Raw genomic sequence first — 13,007 nt, 5'->3', positions numbered from 1 at the left:
CCAGGCCGCCCAGCTTGCTGTCCCCAATGTCCCCAATGTCCCCAATGATGTCCCCAATGTCCCCAATGCTCACCCAGGCTCTTGTCCCCATTGTCCCCAATGATGTCCCCAGTGTCCCCAGTGCTCACCCAGGCTCTTCAGCAGCAGGACCAGGCCGCCCAGCTCGCTGTCCCCAATGTCCCCATTGTCCCCAGTGTCCCCAATGCTCACCCAGGCTCTTGAGCAGCAGGACCAGGCCGCCCAGCTCGCTGTCCCCAATGTCCCCAATGATGTCCCCATTGTCCCCAACACTCACCCAGGCTCTTCAGCAGCAGGACCAGCCCGCCCAGCTCGCTGTCCCCAATGTCCCCAATGTCCCCAGTGTCCCCATTGTCCCCATTGTCCCCATTGTCCCCAACACTCACCCAGGCTCTTGAGCAGCAGGACCAGCCCGCCCAGGTCGCTGTTCCCAATGTCCCCAATGTCCCCAATGTCCCCAATGATGTCCCCATTGTCCCCAACGCTCACCCAGGCTCTTCAGCAGCAGGACCAGCCCGCCCAGGTCGCTGTCCCCAATGTCCCCAATGTCCCCAATGTCCCCAATGATGTCCCCATTGTCCCCAATGTCCCCATTGTCCCCATTGTCCCCAATGCTCACCCAGGCTCTTCAGCAGCAGGACCAGCCCGCCCAGCTCGCTGTCCCCAATGTCCCCATTGTCCCCAATGTCCCCAATGTCCCCAATGTCCCCAGTGCTCACCCAGGCTCTTCAGCAGCAGGACCAGCCCGCCCAGCTCGCTGTCCCCAATGTCCCCAATGTCCCCAATGATGTCCCCAATGTCCCCAATGCTCACCCAGGCTCTTGTCCCCATTGTCCCCAATGATGTCCCCAGTGTCCCCAGTGCTCACCCAGGCTCTTCAGCAGCAGGACCAGGCCGCCCAGCTCGCTGTCCCCATTGTCCCCAATGATGTCCCCAATGTCCCCAGTGCTCACCCAGGCTCTTGAGCAGCAGGACCAGCCCGCCCAGGTCGCTGTCCCCAATGTCCCCAATGTCCCCAATGTCCCCAATGTCCCCAGTGCTCACCCAGGCTCTTCAGCAGCAGGACCAGGCCGCCCAGCTCGCTGTCCCCAACGTCCCCAATGATGTCCCCAATGTCCCCAATGCTCACCCAGGCTCTTGTCCCCATTGTCCTCAATGATGTCCCCATTGTCCCCAGTGCTCACCCAGGCTCTTGAGCAGCAGGACCAGCCCGCCCAGGTCGCTGTCCCCAATGTCCCCAATGTCCCCAATGTCCCCATTGTCCCCAATGTCCCCAATGATGTCCCCAGTGTCCCCAATGTCCCCATTGTCCCCAACACTCACCCAGGCTCTTCAGCAGCAGGACCAGCCTGCCCAGGTCGCTGTCCCCAATGTCCCCAATGTCCCCAATGTCCCCATTGTCCCCAACACTCACCCAGGCTCTTCAGCAGCAGGACCAGCCCGCCCAGCTCGCTGTCCCCAATGTCCCCAATGTCCCCATTGTCCCCATTGTCCCCAACGCTCACCCAGGCTCTTCAGCAGCAGGACCAGCCCGCCCAGCTCGCTGTCCCCAATGTCCCCAATGTCCCCATTGTCCCCATTGTCCCCAACGCTCACCCAGGCTCTTCAGCAGCAGGACCAGCCCGCCCAGCTCGCTGTCCCCAATGTCCCCAATGTCCCCAATGTCCCCAATGTCCCCAATGATGTCCCCATTGTCCCCAATGTCCCCAATGTCCCCAGTGTCCCCATTGTCCCCATTGTCCCCATTGTCCCCAACGCTCACCCAGGCTCTTCAGCAGCAGGACCAGCCCGCCCAGGTCGCTCCTCTGGATCTCCGGCACCGCCGTCTCCTCCAGCTCGTGCCGGAAGGCCCAGGCCGTGTAGAGCCGGAAACACTTCCCGGGAGCCACGCGGCCCGCGCGGCCCGCGCGCTGGTTGGCCGAGGCCTGCGGGGACACGGGGACATGGAGGGGACGTGGGGACACGGAGGGGACGTGGGGACATGGGGACATGGGGACACGGAGGGGACGTGGGGACATGGAGGGGACACGGGGACATGGAGGGGACGTGGGGACACGGAGGGGACGTGGGGACATGGGGACATGGGGACATGGAGGGGACGTGGGGACATGGAGGGGACGTGGGGACATGGGGACATGGAGGGGACACGGGGACACGGAGGGGACGTGGGGACACGGAGGGGATGTGGGGACATGCAAGTGATAATGGGACATGGGGACACAAGGGCACATGGGAATATTGGGACATGGGGGGGACACAGGGACACGGAGGGACATGGGGCAGAGGGGGACACGGGGACATGGGGACATGGAGGGGACGTGGGGACATGGAGGGAACATGGGGACATGGGGGACATGGGGACACAGGGGACATGGGGACATGGAGGGACACAGGGACACATGGGGGACACGGGGGACATGGGGACATGGAGGGGACGTGGGGACATGGAGAGGACATGGGGACATGCAAGTGATAATGGGACATGGCGACGCATGGGGGACATGGGGGACGTGGGGACATGGAGGGGACGTGGGGACGTGGAGGGGACACGGGGACACAGGGGACATGGGGACATGGAGGGGACATGGGGACATGGAGGGACACGGGGACACATGGGGGACACGGGGGACATGGGGACATGGAGGGGACGTGGGGACATGGGGACATGGGGACATGGGGACACGGAGGGGACGTGGGGACATGGAGGGGACGTGGGGACGTGGAGGGGACGTGGGGACACGGAGGGGACACGGGGACATGGAGGGGACGTGGGGACATGGGGACATGGGGACATGGAGGGGACGTGGGGACATGGAGGGGACGTGGGGACACGGAGGGGACACGGGGACATGGAGGGGACGTGGGGACATGGGGACGTGGGGACATGGAGGGGACGTGGGGACACGGAGGGGACGTGGGGACATGGAGGGGACATGGGGACATGGGGACATGGGGACATGGAGGGGACGTGGGGACATGGGGACATGGAGGGGACACGGGGACATGGAGGGGACGTGGGGACGTGGAGGGGACGTGGGGACATGGGGACATGCAAGTGATAATGGGACATGGGGACACGGAGAGGACATGGGGACATGGGGGACATGGGGACACACAAGTGATAAAGGGACATGGGGACATGGGGGACATGGGGACATGGAGGGGACGTGGGGACATGGAGGGGACGTGGGGACATGCAAGTGATAATGGGACATGGGGACACAAGGGCACATGGGAATATGGGGACATGGGGGGGACACAGGGACACGGAGGGACATGGGGCACAGGGGGACACAGGGACATGGGGACATGGAGGGGACGTGGGGACACGGAGGGGACATGGGGACATGGGGGACATGGGGACACGGAGGGGACGTGGGGACGTGGAGGGGACATGGGGACACAGGGGACATGGGGACACAGAGGGGACATGGGGACACAGGGGACATGGGGACATGGAGGGACACAGGGACACATGGGGGACACGGGGGACATGGGGACATGGAGGGGACGTGGGGACATGGGGGACATGGGGACATGGAGGGGACATGGGGACACAGGGGACATGGGGACATGGAGGGACACGGGGACACATGGGGGACACGGGGGACATGGGGACATGGAGGGGACGTGGGGACATGGAGAGGACATGGGGACATGGAGGGGACGTGGGGACATGGGGGACATGGGGACATGGAGGGGACATGGGGACACAGGGGACATGGGGACATGGAGGGACACGGGGACACATGGGGGACACGGGGGACATGGGGACATGGAGGGACATGGGGACATGGGGGACATGGGGACATGGAGGGGACATGGGGACACAGGGGACATGGGGACATGGAGGGACACGGGGACACATGGGGGACACGGGGGACATGGGGACATGGAGGGGACGTGGGGACATGGAGAGGACATGGGGACATGGAGGGGACGTGGGGACATGGGGGACATGGGGACATGGAGGGGACATGGGGACACAGGGGACATGGGGACATGGAGGGACACGGGGACACATGGGGGACACGGGGGACATGGGGACATGGAGGGACATGGGGACATGGGGGACATGGGGACATGGAGGGGACATTGGGACACGGAGGGGACGTGGGGACATGCAAGTGATAAAGGGACATGGGGCACAGGGGGACACGGGGACATGGGAACATGGAGGGGACATGGGGACATGCAAGTGATAATGGGACATGGGGACACGGGGGGACACAGGGACACACAAGTGATAAAGGGACATGGGGACACAGGGGGACACGGGGACACAGAGGGGACATGGAGACATGGAGGGGACATGGGGACATGAAGGGGACGTGGGGACATGCAAGTGATAATGGGACATGGGGACACAGGGGGACACAAGGGACACGGGGGAACATGGGGATATGGGGACACGGGGGGACACAGGGACACGGGGGGACATGGGGCACAGGGGGACACAGGGACATGGGGACATGGAGGGGACATGGGGACATGCAAGTGATGAAGGGATATGGGCACAGGGGGACACGGGGACATGGGAACATGGAGGGGACATGGGGACATGCAAGTGATGAAGGGATATGGGCACAGGGGGGACATTGGGGACATTGGGACACGGAGGGGACATGGGGACATGCAAGTGAAAAAGGGACATAGGGACACGGGTGGCATTGGGATACAGGGGGGACGTGGGGACATGCAAGTGATAAAGGGACATGGGGACACATGGGGGACATGGGGACATGGGGGACATGGGGACACACAAGTGATAAAGGGACATGGGGACACATGGGGGACATGGGGGACATGGGGACACACAAGTGATAAAGGGACATGGGGACATGGGGGACATTGGGACATGGAGGGGACATGGAGGGGACACATGGGTGATGCCGGGTGACACAGGGTGGTGCTGGGTGACCCAAGGGGTGACACCGGGTGACACCATGTGACACCGGGAGCTGCAGGGTGACACGGGGTGGAGCTGGGTGACCCAAGGGGTGACACTGGGTGACACCAGGGGCTGCAGGGTGACATGGGGTGACACAGGGTGGAGCCAGGTGACCCATGGGGTGACACTGGGTGACACCAGGTGCTGCGGGGTGACACAGGCTGACAGGGGGCGGTGCCAGGTGACCCAAGGGGTGACACTGGGTGACACCAGGTGCTGCAGAGTGACACGGGGTGACACCGGGTGACCCAAGGGGTGACACCGGGGGCTGTGGGGTGACGCGGGGTGACACGAGGTGATGCCAGGTGACCCATGGGGTGACACTGGGTGACACCAGGTGCTGCGGAGTGACACGGGGTGACAACGGGTGACCCAAGGGGTGACATTGGGTGACAGGGGGAGGTGCCAGCTGACCCAAGGGGTGACACCAGGTGTTGCAGGGTGACAGGGGGCAGTGCCAGTTGACCCAAGGGGTGACACCGGGGGCTGCGGGGTGACACGGGGTGACACCAAGTGACCCATGGGGTGACACTGGGTGACAAGGGGTGGTGCCAGGTGACCCAAAGGGTGACACCGGGGGCTGCGGGGTGACACAGGGTGACACCGGGTGACCCAAGGGGTGACACCGGGGGCTGCGGGGTGACGCGGGGTGACGCGGGGTGACATGGGGTGGTGCCAGGTGACCCAAGGGGTGACACCAGGTGCTTCAGGGTGACACGGGGTGATGCGGGGTGACACCGGGTGACGCGGGGTGACCCAAGGGGTGACACCGGGGGCTGCGGGGTGACGCGGGGTGACACCGGGTGACCCAAGGGGTGACACCAGGTGCTTCAGGGTGACGCGGGGCGACGTGGGGTGACGCCGGGTGACGCGGGGTGACGCGAGGTGACCCAAGGGGTGACACCGGGGGCTGCGGGGTGACGCGGGGTGACACCGGGTGACCCAAGGGGTGACACCAGGTGCTTCAGGGTGACACGGGGCGACGTGGGGTGACACCGGGTGACGCGGGGTGACCCAAGGGGTGACACCGGGGGCTGCGGGGTGACACGGGGTGACACCGGGTGACCCAAGGGGTGACACCAGGTGCTTCAGGGTGACACGGGGCGACGTGGGGTGACACCGGGTGACGCGGGGTGACCCAAGGGGTGACACCGGGGGCTGCGGGGTGACACGGGGTGACACCGGGTGACCCAAGGGGTGACACCAGGTGCTTCAGGGTGACACGGGGTGACGCGGGGTGACGCCGGGTGACGCACCCGCGAGCAGGGCGTCACCACGAGCGCCTCCATGCCGCTGCGCGCGTTGTAGCTCTTCTGCTTGCAGAAGCCGGGGTCCAGCACGTAGACGATGCCCTCGATGGTCACCGACGTCTCCGCGATGTTGGTGGCCACCACCACCTGCAGGGGAGGGGCGTGGCAGGCCCCGCCCCCTGCCCGGCCCCGCCCCCTCAGCCCGGAGCCCCGCCCCTTGAGGGTCCTCCCCCCCGCCCCGGGAGCCGCTAAACCAGAAGCTCCTCCCACAAGAGGCTCCGCCCCTTGAGGGCCCTACCTCTTGAGCCTCCTCCTCCAGAAGCTCCTCCCACAAGAGGCTCTGGCCCTTAAAGCTCCTCCCCAATAGGCTCCGCCCCCAGCAGCCCCTTCCCAATAGACTCCACCCCTTAAAGCCCGCCACAAGAGCCCCCGCCCTTTAAAGCCCCTCCCACAAGAGGCCCCGCCCCTTGAGGGTCCTCCCCCTTGAGCCTCCTCCCCCAGAAGCCCCTCCCACAAGAGGCGCCACCCCCAGAAGCCCCTTCCCAATAGGCTCCGCCCTTTAAAGCCCCTCCCACAAGAGGCCCCACCTCTTGAGGGTCCTCCCCCTTGAGCCTCCTCCCCCAGAAGACCCTTCTCAATAGGCCCCGCCCCTTAAAGCTCCTCCCACAAGAGGCTCCACCTCTTCAAGCTCCTCCCTCCCTTAAGCTCCACCCAAAGCCACCAGGCGCCGCCCACCTGGCCCCACCCCCTCCATATGGCCCCACCCCCTTGGTCTCTGAGCTCTCCCCCAAGCCCGGGGCCGAGCCCCGCCCCCCGTGAGGCTCCGCCCCCGTGAGACTCCACCGCCCCCCCCGTGCCATTAAAGGCCCCGCCCCAACGGGAGGCCCCGCCCCCGCCCCGCCCCCAGGGAGGCCCCGCGGGAGACTCTGCCCCGCCCACAGGGAGGCCCCGCCCCCTCCCACCCCCGTCCCCGCCCCGCCCCCAGGGAGGCCCCATCCCCTCCCGCAGGAGCCCCCTCCCGCCCCAGCCCCGCCCCCAGGGAGGCCCCGCCCCCTCCCGCGGCAGGCCCCGCCCCCCGGGGCGCCCTTAAAGGGCCGGCGCACCTTGCGGGCGCCGGGCGGCGTGGGCTGGAAGATGCGCGCCTGCATGTCGGCCGGCAGCGCCGCGTACACGGGCAGCACCAGCAGCTCCGGCAGGCGCGAGCCCAGGCGGCGGCAGCGCTCCTGGAGCAGCTCCACGCACGCCTCGATCTCCTCCTGGGGACACGGGGACACGTTGGGGACATTGGGGACATCGGGGATGTTGGGGACATCGGGGGCGTTGGGGACATTGGGGACATCGGGGACATCGGGGACATGGGGGACACCCAGGAGCCCAGGCGGCGGCAGCGCTCCTGGAGCAGCTCCACGCACGCCTCGATCTCCTCCTGGGGACACGGGGACACGTTGGGGACATTGGGGACATCGGGGATGTTGGGGACATCGGGGGCGTTGGGGACATTGGGGACATCGGGGACATCGGGGACATGGGGGACACCCAGGAGCCCAGGCGGCGGCAGCGCTCCTGGAGCAGCTCCACGCACGCCTCGATCTCCTCCTGGGGACATTGGGGACATGGGGACACGTTGGGGACATCGGGGACATCAGGGACATGGGGACGTTGGGGACATTGGGGACACCCAGGAGCCCAGGCGGCGGCAGCGCTCCTGGAGCAGCTCCACGCACGCCTCGATCTCCTCCTGGGGACATTGGGGACGTTGGGGACATCGGGGACATTGGGGGCGTTGGGGACACACTGGGGACACTCTGAGGACACTGCGGACATCCTGGGGACATGCTGGGAACGTTGATGACACCCTGGGGACACCCTGGGGATGTTGGTGACACCCTGGGGACACTGCGCACATCCTGGGGACACGCTGGGGACGTTGGTGACACCCTGGGGACGTTGGGGACACCCGCACCTGCCCCGTGAGGAAGACCAGGATGTCCCCGGGCGGCTGCGTCGCGTGGATCTGGGGACACCCTGGGGACGTTGGGGACACCCTGGGGACACCCTGGGGACATTGGGACACCCTGGGGACACCCTGTGGACGTTGGGGACACCCTGGGGACATTGGGGACACCTGGACCGCACCTGCCCCGTGAGGAAGACCAGGATGTCCCCGGGCGGCTGCGTCGCGTGGATCTGCAGCACCGACACCACCGCCGCCTCCAGGTAGTCGGCCTCGGGCGCCTGGGGACATTGGGGACATTGGGGACATCGGGGACACCTGGCGCGCCACGCACCCCCCCACAGCCTCCCGTTACCCCCTGTGTCCCCCCATGTCCCTCCGTGTCCCCGCTATGTCCCCATCTCCCTCCGTATTGTCCATGTCCCCCCATGTCCCCCAATGTCCCCCACGTCCCCATGTCCCCCATGTCCCCCACACCCCCAATGTCCCCAGTGTCCCCAATGTCCCCCAAGGTCCCTCCATGTCCCCCAATGTCCCCCCATGTCCTCCCATGTTCCCCACGTCCCCATGTCCCCCACACCCCCAATGTCCCCAGTGTCCCCAATGTCCCCCAAGGTCCCCATGTCCCCATTATCCCGTGTCTGCCATGTCCCCCATGTCCCACCATGTCTCCAACATCCCCGTTGTCCCCAATGTCCCCACGGTCCCGAATACCCCCGTTGTCCCCAACTCCCCCACTGTCCCCAGTGTCCCCAATGCCCCCCATGTCCCCACTGTCCCAAATACCCCATTACCCATGTCCCCAATGTCCCCAACGCTCCCATTGCCCCCATTGTCCCCACTGCCCCCAACCTCCCCATTGTCCCCAGTGCCCCCAATGTCCCCAACATCCCTACTGTCCCCAACATTGCCATTGTTGCCATTGCCCCCTATGTCCCCAAGGTCCCCATGTCCCCAACCTCCCCTTTGTCCCCATTGCCCCCATGTCCCCAATGCCCCCATTGTCCCCAATGCCCCCATTGTCCCCATTGTCCCCATTGTCCCCGCGGTGTCACCTTGGTGTAGTAGATGTCGACGGGGAAGCGGCGCCCGGGGATGCGGAACACGGGGGCGTCATCGAAGAAGGCCGAGAAGCGGCCGGTGTCCAGGGTGGCCGAGGCCACCAGCACCTTGAGCTGGGGACGGAAACGGGCCACGTCCTTGACCAGGCCGAAGAGCACGTCGGTGTGCAGGGTGCGCTCGTGGGCCTCGTCCACCATGATGACACTGCAGGGACACCGCGGGGACATGGTGAGAACATCAGGAGAACATCAGGAGAACATCAGGAGAACATAGGGACATCGTGAGAACATCATGAGAACATGGGGACATCATGGAGATGTCATGGGAATGGCCATGGGGACACCATAGGGACATGTCGGTGTGCAGGGTGCGCTCGTGGGCCTTGTCCACCATGATGACGCTGCGGGGACACCGCGGGGACACCGCGGGGACATCGTGAGAACATCAGGAGAACATCAGGAGAACATAGGGACATCGTGAGAACATCATGAGAACATCAGGAGAACATCAGGAGAACACAGGGACATCGCGAGAACATCATGAGAACATGGGGACATCATGGAGATGTCATGGGAATGGCCATGGGGACACCATGGGGACACCGTGGGGACACGTCGGTGTGCAGGGTGCGCTCGTGGGCCTCGTCCACCATGATGACACTGCGGGGACACCGCGGGGACACCGCGGGGACATCGTGAGAACATCAGGAGAACATCAGGAGAAAATGGGGACATCGTGAGAACATCATGAGATCATGGGGACATCGTGAGAACATCATGAGAACATGGGAACACCATGGAGATGTCATGGGAATGGCCATGGGGACACCATGGGGACACCATAGGGACACGCTGGTGTGCAAGGTGCGCTCGTGGGCCTCGTCCACCATGATGACACTGCGGGGACACCGCGGGGACATCGTGAGAACATCATGAGAACATCAGGAGAACATCAGGAGAACATAGGGACATCGTGAGAACATCATGAGAACATGGGGACATCGTGAGAACATCATGAGAACATCACGAGAACATGGGGACATCATGAGAACATCAGGAGAACATCAGGAGAACATCAGGAGAACATGGAGACATCATGAGAACATCATGACATCATGGGGACACCATGGAGATATCATGGGAATGGCCATGGGGACACCATGGGGACACCGTGGGGACACGTCGGTGTGCAGGGTGCGCTCGTGGGCCTCGTCCACCATGATGACGCTGCGGGGACACCGCGGGGACACCGCGGGGACATCGTGAGAACATCGTGAGAACATCAGGAAAACATCATGAGAACATCATGAGATCATGGGGACATCGTGAGAACATCATGAGAACATGGGAACACCATGGAGATGTCATGGGAATGGCCATGGGGACACCATGAGGACAGCATAGGGACACATCGGTGTGCAGGGTGCGCTCGTGGGCCTCGTCCACCATGATGACGCTGCGGGGACACCGAGGGGACACCGCGGGGACATGGTGAGAACATCATGAGAACATCATGAGAACATAGGGACATCGTGAGAACATCATGAGAACATGGGGACATCATGGAGATGTCATGGGAATGGCCATGGGGACACCATGGGGACACCCTAGGGACACGTCGGTGTGCAGGGTGCGCTCGTGGGCCTCGTCCACCATGATGACACTGCGGGGACACCGCGGGGACACCGCGGGGACATCGTGAGAACATCAGGAGAACATCAGGAGAACATAGGGACATCGTGAGAACATCATGAGAACATGGGGACATCATGGAGATGTCATGGGAATGGCCATGGGGACACCATGGGGACACCATAGGGACACGCTGGTGTGCAGGGTGCGCTCGTGGGCCTCGTCCACCATGATGACGCTGCGGGGACACCGCGGGGACACCGCGGGGACATCGTGAGAACATCATGAGAACATCAGGAGAACATAGGGACATCGTGAGAACATCATGAGAACATGGGGACATCATGGAGATGTCATGGGAATGGCCATGGGGACACCATAGGGACATGTCGGTGTGCAGGGTGCGCTCGTGGGCCTCGTCCACCATGATGACGCTGCGGGGACACCGCGGGGACATCGTGAGAACATCATGAGAACATCAGGAGAACATCAGGAGAACACGGGGACATCGCGAGAACATCATGAGAACATGGAGACATCATGAGAACATCAGGAGAACATCAGGAGAACATCAGGAGAACATGGAGACATCATGAGAACATCATGACATCATGGGGACACCATGGAGATATCATGGGAATGGCCATGGGGACACCATGGGGACACCGTGGGGACACGTCGGTGTGCAGGGTGCGCTCGTGGGCCTCGTCCACCATGATGACACCGCGGGGACATCATGGGGACAGCACAGGGACATCATGGAGACACCATGGGGACACGACACAGCTACCAGGGGGACATCATGGGGGCGTCATGGGGAGAGCACAGAGACACCATGGGGACATCACGGGGACACGGAAACGCCATGGGGACGTCATGGGGATGTGATGGGGACATCATGGGGACACCGCGGGGACACGGAGACACCCTGGGGACACCCTGGGGACAGGAGCCCCCCACCCCCTCCCACATCCCCAACCCTCCTCCTCATCTCCTGATGTCCCCAATGCCCCCAGTGTCACCGACATCCCCAACATCCCCAATGTCCCCCATGTCCCCAACGCCCCCGATGTCCCCAACACCCCCGATGTCCCCGATGTCCCCAACGTCCCCGTGTCACCTGTAGGAGGCCAGGTCGGGCTCTGTGAGGAATTCCCGCAGGAGCATCCCCAATGTCCCCAATGTCCCCAACACCCCCGATGTCCCCGATGTCCCCAATGTCCCCAATGTCCCCGATGTCCCCAATGTCCCCGTGTCACCTGTAGGAGGCCAGGTCGGGCTCCGTGAGGAATTCCCGCAGGAGCATCCCCAATGTCCCCAACGCCCCCAACGCCCCCAATGTCCCCAACGTCCCCAACGCCCCCAATGTCCCTGATGTCCCCAAGACCCCCGATGTCCCCGATGTCCCCAATGTCCCCAATGTCCCCGATGTCCCCAACGTCCCCGTGTCACCTGTAGGAGGCCAGGTCGGGCTCCGTCAGGAATTCCCGCAGGAGCATCCCCAATGTCCCCAACGCCCCCAACGCCCCCAATGTCCCCAACGTCCCCAACGCCCCCAATGTCCCTGATGTCCCCAACACCCCCGATGTCCCCGATGTCCCCAACGTCCCCGTGTCACCTGTAGGAGGCCAGGTCGGGCTCCGTCAGGAATTCCCGCAGGAGCATCCCGTCCGTCATGTACTTGAGCACCGTCCGCTCCGACGTGCAGTCCTCGAAGCGGATGCTGTAGCCGACCTGGGGACACCGATGTCCCCAACGTCCCCAAGGTGGCCATGGGGACAGGAGGTGGCCTTGGGGACAAGGAGGTGGCCCTAGGAGCCCTTAACCCCACAGAAGGTCCCCTAGGACACGGACGTGTCCCCAAGGTCCCCAGGGGTGTCTCAAACCGCCCCATGGTTCCCTGGGACTGGCAGGTGTCACCAATGTCCCCAAGGTGGCCTCGGGGACAAGGAGGTGGCCTCGGAGACACGGAGGTGGCCCTAGGAGCCCTTAACCCCATGGAGGGTCCCCTAGGACAGGGACATGTCCCCAAGGTCCCCAGGGGCGTCTCGAACCGCCCTATGGTTCCCTGGAACTGGGAGGTGTCACCAATGTCCCCACCCCAAGGTGGCCTTGGGGACAAGGAAGTGGCCTTGGGGACA

The 13,007-nt window shown here is 64.1% G+C and overlaps 1 protein-coding gene and 1 long non-coding RNA gene across 2 annotated transcripts in view; both read right to left on the bottom strand.

Moving 5' to 3' along the window:
• Positions 1-13,007, bottom strand: part of DHX16 (DEAH-box helicase 16) — a 36,830-nt gene that overhangs the window by 13,214 nt on the left and 10,609 nt on the right. The window contains exons 8-13 of the mRNA XM_088532079.1: positions 12,485-12,600; positions 9,229-9,439; positions 8,356-8,454; positions 7,323-7,475; positions 6,226-6,366; positions 1,781-1,943 (exon numbers count right to left, since the gene is read on the bottom strand). Coding sequence (XP_088388205.1) covers positions 1,781-1,943; positions 6,226-6,366; positions 7,323-7,475; positions 8,356-8,454; positions 9,229-9,439; positions 12,485-12,600 — 883 coding nt within the window. The remainder of the gene's footprint in view (positions 1-1,780; positions 1,944-6,225; positions 6,367-7,322; positions 7,476-8,355; positions 8,455-9,228; positions 9,440-12,484; positions 12,601-13,007) is intronic.
• Positions 7,903-8,232, bottom strand: LOC148593147 (uncharacterized). Its single transcript, XR_015913797.1, has 2 exons — positions 8,183-8,232; positions 7,903-7,957 (listed from the first exon to the last, which is right to left on the bottom strand). It is a non-coding gene; the product is annotated as an uncharacterized LOC148593147 (long non-coding RNA).

The sequence above is a fragment of the Tinamus guttatus genome, unplaced genomic scaffold (assembly GCF_059628265.1).
Source record: "Tinamus guttatus ecotype Peru unplaced genomic scaffold, ASM5962826v1 Tinamus_guttatus_pri_ptg000453l, whole genome shotgun sequence".
Lineage (NCBI taxonomy): Eukaryota > Metazoa > Chordata > Aves > Tinamiformes > Tinamidae > Tinamus > Tinamus guttatus.
This window is presented reverse-complemented; position numbering and strand designations above follow the sequence as displayed.